At 40.9% G+C, this 16,490-nt stretch overlaps 2 protein-coding genes across 11 annotated transcripts in view; one reads left to right on the top strand and one right to left on the bottom strand.

Annotated features, from left to right (window-relative positions):
* Positions 1-1,340: 1,340 nt before the first annotated feature.
* Positions 1,341-6,127, top strand: LOC111246946 (leucine-rich repeat protein 1-like). 8 transcript variants are annotated; one of them, XM_022797371.2, is made up of 5 exons: positions 1,341-1,713; positions 3,200-3,243; positions 3,662-3,746; positions 3,872-4,039; positions 4,341-6,127. In XM_022797371.2, the coding sequence occupies exons 4-5, from the start codon at positions 3,882-3,884 to the stop codon at positions 5,392-5,394; spliced, it is 1,212 nt and encodes a 403-aa protein (XP_022653106.1). In that variant the 5' UTR covers positions 1,341-1,713; positions 3,200-3,243; positions 3,662-3,746; positions 3,872-3,881; the 3' UTR covers positions 5,395-6,127. The 8 variants fall into 8 exon arrangements, with proteins under 8 accessions (XP_022653106.1, XP_086840876.1, XP_022653104.1 ...); XM_086984750.1 differs by having other exon boundaries at positions 3,662-3,762; XM_022797369.2 differs by having other exon boundaries at positions 3,657-3,746.
* A 359-nt stretch (positions 6,128-6,486) lies between these two features.
* The window catches only part of shn (zinc finger protein schnurri), a 45,147-nt gene continuing 35,143 nt past the window's right edge, over positions 6,487-16,490 (bottom strand). For all 3 annotated transcript variants that reach the window (XM_086984745.1, XM_022797364.2, XM_022797363.2), the window contains 6 exons: positions 15,414-15,670; positions 13,060-14,366; positions 11,549-11,868; positions 10,425-11,202; positions 8,545-10,193; positions 6,487-8,274 (listed from right to left, as the gene is read on the bottom strand). In XM_086984745.1, the coding sequence (XP_086840871.1) occupies positions 8,242-8,274; positions 8,545-10,193; positions 10,425-11,202; positions 11,549-11,868; positions 13,060-14,366; positions 15,414-15,670 (4,344 nt within the window). In that variant the 3' untranslated portion in view covers positions 6,487-8,241. The remainder of the gene's footprint in view (positions 8,275-8,544; positions 10,194-10,424; positions 11,203-11,548; positions 11,869-13,059; positions 14,367-15,413; positions 15,671-16,490) is intronic.

Genomic DNA, 16,490 nt, shown 5'->3' with positions numbered 1-16,490 from the left:
TTATTGTGGGTCCAAGTACAAGAACATGTTTCTGGCAGGTATATTCTAAATATAGCTTAAATGAAGTTTCAGGCAAATATTTTGTGGTATTATAGAAAAACTTCTGTTAGGTTTATTCAACAGCTATTGTTTCCGCAATGTAATACAATGCCTAAACGAATTGCGTTTTTAGAGCCCAATTTCATTGAGATTAGCCTGGATTCGATGCACTTGATGCTTTTTGCCATATTAATATGTACAAACAATGAGAAAACAAAGTCAGTTTTATGTCTCTGAAACTGCCATTTGTGGGTAGCGAACATCCCCCTTCTAGAGTTAGCGCTTAGCGCTCGGAATTACAAATACACCGTATTACAGTATCTTTTTTTCTATCGTTGCGTACGAACTACCTAAATCTTACCACCAAATACTTTTCAGCAGCCGCCTAGTGCTCACATAGTTTCATTCATGAAATTCAAAAGTGTTTCGCATATGAAATGTTGTGTGGAAAACTTTCTTAGTATTTATGATGATTTTCCTTGGTTTAAACTTATTTTGTAGTGCAGCGTGATGGATGTAACGCGATGTCTTAGGCGCACTCTTAATTACTCCACTTCCTAGTAGGTCTTATAAAGGTTGATTTATTAAAACGTTTATCGTATTTATAACACAAAGTGGGTCCGTAGCTTGTTTTGAAAAAAAAGAGTTTTCGACATAAGGTCAAAGCGTTCTTCCATCTTGCACCAAGATCACCACTAAAATTATGTTAGCGTTTTGCACTGCTCCGTTTGAAACTGGATCAATTATTTCGACGTTATCAGCCATAATCTTTAAGATGGGATAAAAAAGCGTGCGTTTTTCTAAGGAGGATGTAAAAATTGTTGTCCGTGAATTGTCTGAGAGAGAGGCGTCTAGAGATGCGTTTTTATTAGTGCAAGGGGCAGACCGTACGCTCTAAAATTCAAAAATGCTGTGTTGCCGGTAGTTTAAGACAAATTTATTTTAAAATTAGAACTCTCCACGTAGAAAGGCCCTGTTTCCGTAATCAATTCTCATTTAGGAGTCGTCATCCTGGTTCATACTTGTGGCAGATTCATTTACTCGAGGAGAAGCTAATTAAAACTTTTCAAGTTGACTTTCAACTATCCTCCTTTTTGACTTACTGTCAAAATCCCATGTCGATATTTATTCAGAAACTGTCAAAGGGGTCTTTGCTGGATTATCTAGCTTTCTTTAATAACTATTATTACTCCAGACTCAAAAAAAGTCAGTCAAATGTTTGTGTACGTTTACGTCCCTCCCAGTTTGGGTGGCCGTATCGAAGTTGGCGCCAAATCAGATAGCGCGACGGAGGTCTGCTTCATAATATGTTTCTTGCTGCGCGCGAATATAAAACTGACTGTAACAGTGGCAACAGCCGACGCTGGGCCTGCTTCAAATTTGTTTACTGTGAAAACTCAAGCGAAAATATTGTGTAACTTCTCCCGATTCCTTCTAAAGACTAGTTATTCTTGCATTGGAATTACTTGTCTGGATGCTGAAATCTGCTATTACAACCCTACAAAGCATTCTATCGTGTTTTTTCGTTTCGCGACATAGCAGAACACATGTTCAGTATTTCCGCTACCTCAGTAGCATAAATGCTTTTTTTTTGTTGCTCTGTAATGCTTGAAGAAACGTCTGTGAACAAGCGAAAGGATAAAACTATACATCGATCAAATTATATCTATTAACGTAAGTATGCATTCTATAAAAAATATGGAATATCTAATTACCGACAATTCTGTGTGAAATGCATTGGCATTCCTGGATCCGGGTGTGAGTTTTGAAAAAATGTCGAAGGCTCGCTTGGTATTCAGGAAACATCAACCAAACCCAGACTGTTCTGGATAACCACTGTAAGTTTAAAGAGCACCTTTGTTCAACTTATATTTGCTCTTTTTACATTTACGTGGCACATATGTCGGACATTTAATTTGCTGTGACCCCAACTTAACCGAATAAAAAAGTTTTTTTTGTTTTTAGTTTAATACATTCTAGGTATACAGTGTATTGCAATACAGTTACTAAACTAGTTGCTAACTTTGCTATTGACTTATTCAAAAAGATCTACTTAAAGCCGCTTATTAATGACTAGGCTGTGTACTTTGACACATGCAAAGGGAATTTGAGATAGTTCTTAAAATCGTAAAAATTATGAGACTGTTTCTTCTATGGTCAGGAATAAACATTTTAAGATGCGATATAGTAGACTCCAATTTTTCAAACTGTTTTCACAAACTTAGTTTGACTTTGGATCAAACCTCGCAGTCAAGCTTCTGCCATTTGGATGGTAAATTATCTCTTGCGCTACGATGAGAGTCTGGGAGTTGAGGTTTCTATCAATTCATGTTAGTAAGTGGCCGAGATTTTAAAAAAAATTGTATTCTATAAGAGCGATGTTTGGTAAATATGGCGAATGACAGAGAGTCTCCAATTGTAACTTTTGCATTTTTACCTTCATGACCCTTACGTGCGATGTCGAGTGTTTCTATGCAATAGGAGTGCTTTACCTTTCTTTCTAATCTTGTTGCTTAATGTGTTCATCATCTCCTCTGATTGTTGACAGTACATTTCACCCACAATCGGCGAGTCAAGACCAATGAAGCGGTTGTGGAAAACATCTGAATTAAACTATTAAGCAGACATCATAAGCTATTATAGCTGATTATTTGCCCTAAGATGGTTTTCCGTTGATTCAATTATACGTACGCTAATGTGACTATCTGCGATTATTGTAATGGATTCATTTTTTATTACAAGTCATGATTCGGTGCAATGATTAGTCACAGTTGTAACGTGAGAGCAAAGTCTCTTGCTTTTGGCCTACGTTTATATCATGCGGCACACATTTATTGAATTTATTTCCCCCACTGATTGGAAATGAAGTGTGACATTTTTGCGTACACCAGATTTGAGTGCTAATACCTGCGCACTTTGTGATGGGATCAACTTCCAGCATAGCTCACAACTCTTTGTTATTCACTTTCACAGAATGTCTTTGACTAGACTCAATAAGTTCAAAACTTGATTTCCGGAATATTTTTAACAAACGGCTCTTAGCTTTTCTAGTAGCAGAAGCTGCCGGGCATAAGGTTTATACGGCGAGCTGTCTCCACCACTGTAGTTGTAAGATGAAACTCACACTTATAATCCGCTCGAATTTTCTGATTCTGTTTAGGGTACTACAACTCGTTTGTTAAAAGCCCAACTTAGGATACTCAAGTAAGCAATCTCAGAATTAAAAAAATACAACTGTATGTCTAATACTAAAAAAATGTAGCGAAATGTTGCAGTGTATAAAAGAGCGTATTCCTGAAATAATATATTAATGTTCGTTACGCTTTATACTAAAATATATATATGTATATATATATATACATATATATATGAACTAGATTCCATAATGAAGAAAATGTCGAAAGCGAGTTCTATAACTGCTGTTGCCTACCTGTACATTTTGCAATCTAATGTCAAATAATACTGGTTGCGATAATCGAAAGCGCATCGTTCACTTATTCATTCGTTCATTAATATAGAGTACCTTCAACTGTGGTGTTAACTGTTTTTATCTGGTTTATAATACTAATTCAAAATTTATTTTCAACGCGCGATTGATACGTATGCCTGTTTGACAGATTAGGACGTCGACAAAAAGTTGCACTCGAAGCGAACGTGGCTCCCTTATCTGTCCCAAGAAGACCATTACATTGGATCGGATACTACTAGTAAGAAGCCCCAGTTGTAAGCTAATAAATCTACTCACTTGTTGTTTTCTTCATTATATTCTTATAGCATAAAGTTTGCAGTTTTCAGAATGAGGCTGAATTTACTTTTACTATAATAATTTCAGTTCATTGGCTATGCGACTGTCCTGTGAGGCTCAACTATCTTATCGAAAAAGTAGTGGCAATAGACGATTGGGTCAAGCGGTAATCACGATCACCCCAGACCTACGCAACAGATCAGAGTACGTTCTTACTGTCACAACAAGGCAAAAGGAATCTGGTCACAAGTACAGGTAGCGTGTTTTGTTGTATAATTACGTTCTACTTCTACAGTATTTTTGTCACTCTGAAGTGATGTTCGAAAAAGTTCAAACTTCTCTAGTAGTTATCCGTATTTACTAACATTTTTTCCTTTGTTGCCCGCTTCTACATAACCTGAGATAATTGAGTTGTGATCCGTATTGAATCCACATTTTATATCTGTAAGAATTCTCGAGCAGATCGGAAATATGTTTTTGAAACCCTAAATCGTATTTTTTATTCGCTTTTATCATAGTGTTGGTTTTATTTTCATTTTTCTGTGTTTCATTGTAGGAATTTGAAAGCGAACATTATCAAGGTCTACACCAGTTGTGTGCGTGAGGGAAAACTTACGATATCTCTTAAGGAACCTGAACACGATATCCTTATCAAGAGGGCAAACGTTGCGTTGTTGGAAAACTTCGTTAAAGTACTCCATGCGGTCCAGTACGGGCTGGAAGTACCTAAGAGGTTTACTGCCCAACCTCCAACAAAAGTTCAACCCAAAATTACAAGGATGGTTATCACAAACAGGAGCGAGTATCCCCTCAGAGGTTTTCCACAAGATCTTATTAGTCTTCGTATTGAAAACATAAAATTGAGTCGTTTGCAGAACAAAATTGCAGACCTTTCGAATCTCACCGACCTTGCGGTTGAAAACAATTTACTTGAAGAAGTGCCAAAAGCATTGGCCACAATGAGGCTAGTAACATTATCATTACAAGGAAACAAGATTAAAAAAGTATACGATATTTTTTCAGGTACTCTTGGCTCTACGATTAGAGTTATAAATCTATCGCATAATGAAATTACTCAAATACCATATTCGTTGTGTCGGACGACACTTTATAAGCTTGACTTATCGTATAATCTTCTTGAGACACTCCCACCGAGTTTTTACGGGGGCGATCAGATGACTGTGATGAAGCTCAGTAACAATCGGCTTCGCTACATTCCGGCGAACCTGCGAATCCGAAATGCCGAACTAACGTTGCGTGGCAATATAGAAATATTCCAAGCCATTCAACCAACGAGACCTAGCCCTGACCCAATGAGTTTGTTCGATTCTGCCGGAAGAGCAGTTCGTCAAGCATATCCAGTTGTTTGGCTGAGAATAACTGATAGCGCAGTCCCTCGATTCCTTTATCCCTACTTGTTGTCGTTCGTCCCTTGTGCCGGTTGTGGACAACCAACATTTCCATCGTCGCAACGACGTACGTTGCGCCAGGTTTCTACATTTGATTTTGCGGGATCTAGAGTGTATGATTTTAATGAAACCGATATGGTTCGAAAAGCTTATATACTCTGTTCTCAGGCCTGTGTGCGATCCTGGGCAGTTTTCCACTAACAGAATGGATCGCCCGTTAGCTGCATCCAGATTTTTTATATTAATGTTGAGAATGCATTTGCTGTCATTATGTCACTATGGTAAACAAATGGGGTCATTTAAGGCCACACATTTATTTAATGCCTTTTGTTCAAAGGTTATGTTCCCATTAATTTCACGATATACAGAGATATGCCAACCATGATGATAGAAAATCCCTTGAAAAATACACAGAATTGCCAGGCTTGGTTGGTATTTTTTAATTACTATTCATTGATGGGCGCACTTGTATAATTTCGTTGTAAAAAAAAAATATGTTAGAGTAAGGCAACGATTACTTAGGAATGGTAAAAAGTAAAGGAATACATACCCTACAAATATATTTCAAACTCTGAGAAGAGTTTAGGAAAAATTGTGGTATTTTTGATTATAAAAGTTTTGTTTGTGTCATTTACTTTGAAAAAGTTTTGAAATATCTTACATGGTTAATTATGAGCGACGTTTTATATAATCAGTATTGCCAACACATAATTGATTAATATTTTTTTACATTTTTACAAAAATAAATTACACAAAAACCTATACTTTTACACATGAAGATAGATATAACGTTTTATGTTCAATTCTGCTTTTTCAAATCTCGTTGATATTTTTAACCTGTTTTAGCCTAAAAAAACAGTAAAAATTTATCTTTGTTGCCTGGAAAGATGGCTTGAATAAAATGTTAACCTGAATTTCAAGTGGCCATCTATAATTTGCAAATATGTATTATTTCAGTAATCTAATAAGGCTCCTTCATAGAACTTTAGGTACCTTCATTGTGGGCTTTCCACACGCCGATGATACTTGACTTCGTCAAAAATGATTTTAAATCCCCACTATTTTCGATCCATGTTCCCAGCAAACACATGGCAGTCTATTCACGGCATAATAAGTCGTTCACTATAATTAACGAAACATGCTGAACAAAAAAAGGCAGCACACAGGGATGAGGTATGAGGTCTACGAGCTGGAGTTTTCTATATAGTACAGTATGGTAATTGGACCTAAACGCTGATGCGCTTACGCTTCGACCCACCATCCCAAGTAATAGAGAAGAAAGTACACGAACTGTTCTTTAAATCAACAATATGTATATATATATATATATATATATATATATATATATATATATATATATATATATATATACATATATGCCTTTATTAAATGTGACGACTTCTGACACGGTATTAGAGTAACCTAATATTTACATAAATGTGTAAGTGTTATGCACGGATTTGTTTCTCTGTTTTATTTATATGCAGGCCTGCGTGTGTATTGTGGTTGCCGGACCTATCAGTCCTGTTTAGGTTGTATATTCACACAGAGCTCGAAAAAGGTGACAATCCGTATTTTTCTATCGATACAGGCATTGTTTTTAATATTCCATCGTTTCCTCTTTTTGAAATTATGATAATAATAGTACGATTCACTGAATTTCTGGTACCGGTACGATTTTGTTGAACAGGTTTTGTCAGCGGCAATTAACAGAAGCTGACTAGTATGGCCGGCCATCTTCTCTGGCCTTCGCCCCCTCGACTTTTCTTTTTTTTTTTTGTCTTATATAACATTTAGCTTACGTTAAAAAGGTTCCATCTCTTCTTTGCGTTTTGTTCACTTCTTAACCAACAACACTATATCTACACAGAGGCTGTATATAGACGACACTGCACGATCCATACATGCCTTACAATATCAGTGATAATAATAATAATTATCATCAAAGACGTCAGTCATCGTTAATCTTAATCCTTATTAGCATTATCTTAAATCATAATAAGTTCTATTATCATGATTAATACATTATATTGTATCTCTTGGTTCTTTCTCCTTTTTCCGCTGTCTCCTGCTATCTAAAGCATTGCACTTTATCTATCACTACTTGATCCTTTTTCATTTTTATCTTCAGTATATTCATTGGCGTCCAGTATTTTTCTTTTTCTTCTGCTTTTTTTCCATTGACCAAGCCTCTACTGGCCTCATTGGCGAAAATCCACTGCAGTAATAATCACTTTGTCTAAGAAAGTGTGTATGGCAATCTTTTTGTAAGTTCGTATTAATTATCAGAAATACTGGTAATAGGAGTGGCTTTTTTTATTAGTGAAATAATCACAAAAGACGCTTTTAAAAATGAAATGCCCCCAGCCACTTTTGCTTGTCTAGATTTAGGTAAAATGTCTATTCTGCAGCTCGATAAAATAAAAACTAACCATCAAATGTCATATGCAGTCAAACGTGACAGAACAAGTTCCAATTGTGAAATTTGGCAAATTCATTATTGAATCGACAGTATAAGACAATGATTATAGTACCTATAACTAAAATGCCAAGGGGCGGATGATCCACCTATTTCGCTTTGAGATCAGCACTAATTTTCCGTTCTGTATTTGCGAATCAAGCTGGCCCTAACATATCTGGATATATTTAATCTGTATGCATTTTCTGACCCTACACGCCATATTATCTAGATCATACGCGTAATTTTAATAATAACAACAATATATATATATATATATATATATATATATATATATATATATATAAGAATTCGTGATGAGAGTTATCATTTTTTATAATTGGTATTATCCGTAATATTATTACACATTGCCCATTCTACAATCTTCGTATTATTACTATACTATATCGTTTTAATCATGTTCGTTCTTGTTATCCTCATTACCGTGATTATCGGCATCGTCAATATTTTTATGACGTTGATGACTATTTTCTATTTACATTTTTAAGCAATTTCGATTGGATTGCCATAAAGATCTACTCTACCAAAGCAATACTTATTTTCGTTTATCCTTCAAGCATATTCCTTCATTAAGAAAATGTTTGATGGCAGTTGTTGAAATGCTGAAAGTACAACAAATACACAATACATTTTATTGAAAATAGCAAAATATAGCTAGCTTCTGCTGCGCTCTAGTTGAGCATGATTTATTCTATTACAAGCAAAGGTAAGTGAACACACACATGTATTTTATGATGCTTTTGCCAGCAAAGATGCGGGACGAAATGGGCTAATTTGATGGTTATCAAATATATGATGTTTTCAATAGACGATCTGTTGTATCTAGAGCTTAAAGGTATGCGCACCGCTCAAAAGGAAATGTGAAGACTTACCTGTTGTAGTAGAATATGATTTTGGAATGATTTGTTGCAGAGGTGACATCCGGCAAGACCAGAGTCATGATGCTGCTGCATCATATCATTGGGAGGTTGGGGGGGTGGTGGTGGTGCTGGTTGGGTTGGAGGTGACGGATGCGATGCAAGAGGAACATAACCCTGAGTGCCGTGTACGCCTGAGTTACCGGGTGCGACAGATGGCGCAGGAGTCTTGCTTTGCTCGTCAGTGTGCTCTGTATGGAGATGAACCTGTAGCGACTTAGCCGATTTGAGTACTTTGCCACAAATATGGCAGGTACAAGACGATCGTGGGGCGTCGGGTGGCGCCTGAGAGGTGCCAGTGAGCAAGCCTTGTCCAGTCGATGGCGCCTGTGGACTGACCATCCCATGATGATGATGTTGATGGAGAGCTACAGCTGGGGGAGCGGAGGAGGGCCCGTGCGGCGGCCCCAAACCCATTTGATGTTGCTGCTGATGTAACATATTGTTGAGCATGAGTGGATTGACGAGATTCTGCTGCGGCATCATTTGGTGCTGCTGGGAACTGTCAAGGTACTCGTGAGGTGGTCCAAGACCCCCCAATCTCGGGTGAGACGACATCTGCGGTCCACGGGATCCTTGCGGATCCTGTAGTGGCTGCATTGTTGCTGGCTGTGCGGAGCCACCTACTGATGGCATCAGGCTATGATGGTTCATATGATGATGCCGACTAAGTTGGTTTGGTATGCTAGTTACGGGCGGAGTTGGCTGCGAATCCATGCGACTCGGATATGTGTGATGATGATGATGTTGGGGGCTCGGTTGACGTATCGCCTGCATGGTTGACGTATGCTCGTTTATAGCATCGATGCTCTGCGGGCCAGCCATATCGGCAGACGCTGTGCCTAGCGCCTGCTGCAAAGGCGGAAGCGGCGTTTCGAGCCCGTCGTCCTCGGGCTCTGAACTGCCTCCGCCACCTTCGCCGGACCCGCCAGCCTCTTTCCACCTGAGACTGCACGCTTCCTGCTGGTAAAGTCGTTGGGCTAACACTTGAAGACTCTCGAGCGAATTTTCGCAGTCGGTTGTATCGATCTCGTTCAGGTTGATCCCGCTGCGCTCGAGCTCAGCGTACATGCCAAACGGCAGCTTGCCTAAACATTCAAGCTTCATGATGTGCATTTTGGACCGCAGATGTTTGGCCAAGTGGCCGTGAATGCGAAAGGCGATCTTGCAGTCGTCACACTTGAACGGTCGCGGATTGTCTGCCGTCGGGGTACCAAAGGTCAGATTCATGTTCACCCGGTTATAGTGCGACACCGAGCGTTTGTGTTTCTGAAGGTGGCCTCTGGTACGGAACGACACCGCACACGCATCACATCGGAACGGCCGCTCAAAGTAGTGTATGTTGACATGCATTCGCAACTGAGAAATCTTAGGAAATGATTTGTGGCAAATATTGCACACGCACTTGCCCTCCTCACCGCCCCCCGTGCTGCTACCGCCTCCCCTGGCCGCTATTCCTCCACCACCAACTCCACTTCCGTCTTGGGGCCGGCCTTCAGATCGAGTATCTGGCAGGCCGACACTTCCTGACGTGCTCACCGGAGGCCCAAGAGGACCACCTGCCGTCGTCGACGTCGCCGGTCCTTGACTCCACATCAGGCCACCTAAGAATATCCCCAAAAAAGCAGCAAAGAGTGCACACGCTTGTTATTCGCTCAGTTGTCTATTATAGATGTTAGACATCAGAAACTGAGCAGTATTAAGGCTAATACAAATGAGAACAAACTTCAGTAATAGGAAAGGGGTGGATGTTACATTTAGAACAAATACAGGTCTGATCCTGAATACTAATTTCAAGCAAGTGCTTCGACCTCTACGAATTGTTTAAAACGTACCATTAGGTCCCGGGATGTGAAGATTGTGTGACATCGCTGCCTGTTTATGTGGCGTCTCACGCTCGTCAGAAGGTGGAGCGTACTCCTGCTTGGGCACGATTAGGGGGCCCATAACACCATTGGGACCCACCTTTGGAGCTCCAAGAGCAAGGGTATTCATTGGACTGTGTGGTTGCGGATGTCCTTGAGAATGTCCCAGAGGTGTCATAGGGGGGCTCTGGGGATCCTGCCCATCTTCGCCCAGCTTACCTTGGCCATAGCTCATGCAGGAGCCCATAATTGTCTCAGGGGGCTCTGCGGTAAACTGCTTCGATATGGGGAGACCCCCATGACTTAAACCCTGCAGTCCGCCAGCAGCCATGGTTCCCACAGGTACCATGATCGGATGAGGTTCTCGCGGGTCGCGGGTGGCAAATGGCTGTAATGGTTGCGAGACAATGCCGCCCGGAAGAATCTCGAGCCTCCTGGCACGCGTCGAAACTACTCGAAGGTCCATCGGCTGGTCACCTCGGCCAACACCTGGCGTGGGACCCCGCAAAAGGGCTGACGACGACGACGAGCTCTCACCCTCCTCAACAAGAGAGTAACGTCGGTCGTACTCCGCGCCAAGAGGCTGCTGGTCGAAAGACAACGACCGGGGACGCGTTTCCGGGAAACACGGAGATTGGTCTCCCTCAAGAGGCAAGTGGCAACTTGGGCTTGCTGCTAAAGCAGGTGGGCCCTGGAAACTTCCAGGGTTAACTACCCGTTGTACGGGAAATAGCCCCGACGCCGCCACCTATACAATGAACAAAAAACACTCGTCACTTTAAATATATACAAACTCGTTCTTGTTAACAGAGGACCTATCTAATCCGTTTATGTATATAAATGTTTTGCGTAGAACAGCTAGCTATATAACCGTTGGAAGTGTTAGCTTTGTATGGTAGATAGCTGAGTAGGTCGAGAAACGGGATTCTCTCGCAGCAAGGCATAAATATTTTTCTTTGATACAATAACAATAGTCATCTATGGCCTATAAATCCCACATGTCGGTCTTTGTTGCAATATTCTGTATATGTGTATATCAGCTGACAGCACATAGTACATAAGCTTCGTGCATATATATTTATGTTTTTGCATACCTGACTGTTGTCGTCGATAACGTTCTGCGGCGTCCTGTAGGCGTGCTGCTGTGATTCTCCATACTGAGTTTGTGCGGATGGGCTAACGGCATGCGTTTGATTGCTGTTGTTGTTCATGTTATTTTGATTAGTATTACTGGTATGCATATTGTTATTATTATTATTGTTGTTATGTTCGACAAAATAGGCTTCTTGTGGACTGAGCACTGAGCCTCCCTCCTCAATAATGCCCACCTGGACCGAGCGAACGCATGAGCTTTTTTTTCGAGGAGGCTCAATAGTTGGCGGTTCTGCCACCAGTTTACGAGCTCCGGCCAGACCTGTAAACGACAGTAACAAATATACACACGAGATAGTTAATGAATGGGAGCCATATAAGCGCTAATAATTGAAAGAAAAAATATTTCACGAAATCTCAAGTGGAACAAAAATAGACCGCATCGCTTACAAAAGCAAATCAGTTTTGTCAGTACAAATTAGGACAATTATTGGATTAGATATTTATACAACACTCAAATATAGCATACGTCAATCAAAAAATTGTTTACATTAACTAAACACACGTTTCCTCTCCTTTTAACTTTTCTAAGATAATAAATGTGAACAGATAAAGGCATTAATTGTGCAAACGAAATCGATATATATATATATACATATATATATATATATATATATGTGTGTGTATGTGTAGGGTGGCTCGTTCAAATTGAGAAGAACGCGGCAGACTGTTTGTCATCGGGGGCATCCACTTTTCCTGCTACCAGGTGAAAGCCAGTTCTTTTTAACAATAAATTCGCTGTGGCAAACAACAGTCCGTATTTTCGGATTCCAAGGAACGATCAGTTGTTATTTATTCTTTCCGCGCAGAACGATATCCCACCGGAATTAAGATCTCTACTCGCCCGAAATCAAGAATCTACGTTATTGTTAGTTTTTACGCGACTGTAAGAAATCCGAAGGAGGTTTTCACAAGGAAAGATCTTCCATAGACTTTAGATTTGAGTTCAAAAATCCATCAAGGTGGCTTTAAAAGCTATTTTCGATACCTACAAGTTTTTTTGTACAGAAGGTGAATTGAATTGTTCCGATAAACTCTAACGACTATTATTTTTGCGCTCTTCCGCACCTTTTGAACTTTTTGGCCGTTTTAAATCCTCGCATGTTTGGTAATTTTGACTTACTACCGGCCTATAATTTAATTCCATTCGGATTTTTGGCACTTCACCAAGTTTACACTTACCAATATCGCTTGACGCTGGGTTGCTATTGAAAAGTCATTAGCGAATTACAGAACAGATATTATGAAAGTAATTCATTAATAGTTTAGGTCCTGAATTGAAAATATACTCGCGCTGGATGGTGGTTATATTGAGTAGGCGACCATCAGGAATGACACTTAACACATGAAACAACCATTATTGTTTGAATGCAGCTTTAGAAACAAAGCATTTCTTTGAAAAAATATAAATATATACATATTTGTCCATATTCAGAGTGGGTCAATTACGCACCAGATAGCTCTAACGTGTTGCTCCGCTTCCGGGAAAACAGGGCTGAGTCTCCTCCACCACAGTCAGCAGTAGCAGCCTGGCCCCCTAGCTCCATTGCGGCAGCGACTCCGGCGACTGCGGTGGGGTTAGTGGCGGAGTCCGATGAAATGCTCTGCTCTCGCTCCCAGTCGGTTGTTTCTTCTACGATTACTACTGCACTTTTTTCTGCGGTAATGTTATCGCTGTGACTGCTGCTGTTGTTGTAGTTAATGTTATTGTTGTTGATCTGGTCTACGGCGACGGCTTTGTCCACGGCGGGCCTGCGCCTGGCTTCTTCAGCTTCTCTCTCCACTGATGATAATATTAATGATGATAATGATACTTGGCTGATGCGATCGGCGGTAGCGGATATCCCTGCTGTTTCTGAAGCCGCGACTAAAGCAGCAGATAAAATTAAGACGGTTTCACTCTGCCTCTGAGGTCCTGTTGTCGTGTGCCCATCGTTTTCGGACGATTCAAGTGCGGCTTCACCTTTTAATAATAGGAGTAGTCGATTTGAAGCGGTTCGTCTTTCTGGACTCTGGCTATGCTCTCTAGCATGTACAGGCACCTCATCAGCCCGACCTGTTTCGGCGGTTCCTGCCGACACTTCAACTTGCTGTTGTTGCAATTGAGTCTCGCTGCTATTTTGTAGCAAACAGCTGTTGCTAATATTTACTGTAGAAGTATCTGCTTCTGACGTCGATGATGGTGCCAATGCTGTTTGCTGGTTCCCGCTATCGCTATTGTTGCTGCAGTTGTTCGTCGAGTTGGGTTTAGCCAAATCGAGAAGTGATCTGGCTGCTTCATGCTCCCTTGACTCCGTGACGGTGGCGGGCAGTCCGCCAGCTCCCCTTCCAGGACAATCCGTTTGTGATCCGTCGGCACTGAACGTCGAGGTTATGCTTATGTTATAGTTGCTGTTGGCCGAACTGAGCTGCTGGCCAGCTGTAGGGATTTGGACGCCATTCGAGACAGTTCTTCGATCACGGACGTTGTCATTCCAATTGGTCGTACGGATTCCGCTGCCCAGAACTGAGGGGGCGCTCATTGCGCCTAGTGCACTGTGAGGCGTCGTTCTATGGCCTCGTGTGAACAGTGCCGACCTGTGTGATGGCGTGAGGCCAAGTTGAGCCAGACTGAGCGTCGTGTTTAGCTGTGTCATACCGCCGACGACAGTGGTGTCCGAGTGATGATAATGACCGGCTGAAAGGGGAGATGCGGCCGGGGGGGCGGCGGAACCCACTGCGATTGTGGGAACATTTGCCAATGCCTTCTCCGTCAACATGCTGCAATGAGTGCCACCAAAAAGCACCAAGACACCAGAAGCCGTCAAGTTAAGATCACACCGCTTAAATAAACGTGCTTAAGACATCATAGCATCAGCACTTAGTACTAGTTCATTTTGCTACAATCATACCGATGGTGACCAACACAAGCGAGCGGTCGCGTTCTCCACAAAGGCTTACGCAACGAAAAGTGTTAACTTCATCAACAGTTCTTGCTTAACAACCCTACAAACTGTAGGTAAGCAATTTTGCATCATAATATTTTCATTTCATTATACCCGGGAGTATCCGTGGAGTAGCCCTTGACAATTACAGATCGTAAGCAGAACAACTGCCGAGGTTTGCCGATGACGTTGAATCACGTGTCTGTCGTGCTTCCCGGTTTTTCTTTTGTTATTTTATCGTTACGAGAATACTGTATTTGCATGCGCAATCGCAGTAAACGAGAATAGCGTGTTGGCAAAGATATACTCCAATAATAAGGGCCTTCATATGTGAAACTACAGACTCGTATGATCGGATGTAGGTAAGCAGATGCTTCACATCTATATTAGCTGATGTGTTGTTCTGACTGTTGTCTAGAATGATCCAGTACAATAAATCTAGTTGTGTCAAAATGATAAGTTCTCCTTTCCTGATGCCAAAAAATAGTGCTTTAATGCAGTTGGCACCATTAAAACAGCGGTTCGCACAGTCTGTTTGCTTGCCGTACAACGGCTCTTTTTCATCCGCCATAGCTTACATTCGTCAGACCTATTGTATCATATATTTGGCTGATCTACAATTATCTTACGGGTATATAACGTTTTAGTTGTGCGGAACGTAGATGACAAGAATAGTGAGATTTTTTATTGGATTTTCGCCTATATTTTCAAAACTGATGGATACTAAGCAGCATCCAGCTTATTCCATCGTGTATGAATCTAGCGACCGCTACTACTATATTTTGTAAAGGTGCATTCATCGAGAAAATTCGTTCTTTTGTAAACTGGAGGCGGGAAGACCTTCGACAGTTGTTGTCTATAGTTAATAGTTGTAAATACTCACGTCGCACCGTTGACTGCCCTGGCTGGCTTGTAATAGTTGTTGTTATTGTTGTTAGGAAGGTAACTGGTGACAACTGGAAAGGTGTTTGTGTTTGACATCGTCGCAGAAGCTAACGTGGCTGTTATTGCCGTCGACAGTGTCGATGAATTTAGATTGTCGCTGTGCTGATGCTCGCTCTCAGACTCCGAATCGGTCTGATCTTCCTCCTCGTCATCGCCTTCATCGTCTTCTGATGAATGGTCACGACGTCGCTCCTCCTGCATTGAAATAGAAAATAAAAATTGCGGAACAAAGTGTACCCCGTTGTTAGTTTAACGCTAAGCCTACAAACGCTTCTTGTACAACGACCCCAAAATAATATGTCCGACTTGCAGACAAGTTATTGTCTTTATAATTAAACTTAGGCATTCGACGGTGTTTCGAGGGCAGTGTGATAACGTTTAAATGTGTAAACGTTAGTAAAAACGGTTAAAAAACTGTTAGTAGATTTACATTACTGCCATCTCGTCTCGAGTTCAGTTTTGCTGATACGGTAACTCTACAGTAACATAACGATGTGGGAACGAGAAATTCGTAAACAGTATAGCGTCTCGTTTGCGAATGGTATCCTAATATCGAACGATCGTTGACCATTGCTCTATCAGTATACGTACAGTCGGCGATAGGGAGTAGATCAGAGCGATTACGTCTTGATTTGCGAGTAGTTCAGAATCAACAATAAATGAAATCCTCAGATTTCCATTATTCTTATCATATCAATGCGGAAAGGACAGCACTCAAGCGCGTATACGAAACCGCCCACAAAAGTAAGAGAAAATACTACTGGTGCAGAGCGGCTGAGGTGTTGTCCGACTCCACTCGAAATCGAGCTCACATTGACGCACGTTTTGCTTTAGCAGAACTGGTAAGTTCCGTTATGAATAAATATCAGAGAATAAACAGACAAGTGTACTTCAACATACGCAGAAAACACCGACTAAAAATACCCGAAAGTTCCCTTTCTCGATAGATAGATAGATAGATAGATAGATATATATATATATATATTTATATATTTATATATATGTGTATATATAT

Source organism: Varroa destructor, unplaced genomic scaffold, assembly GCF_002443255.2.
Source record: "Varroa destructor unplaced genomic scaffold, Vdes_3.0 BEIS01000003.1, whole genome shotgun sequence".
NCBI classification, from domain to species: Eukaryota; Metazoa; Arthropoda; class Arachnida; order Mesostigmata; family Varroidae; genus Varroa; species Varroa destructor.
This window is presented reverse-complemented; position numbering and strand designations above follow the sequence as displayed.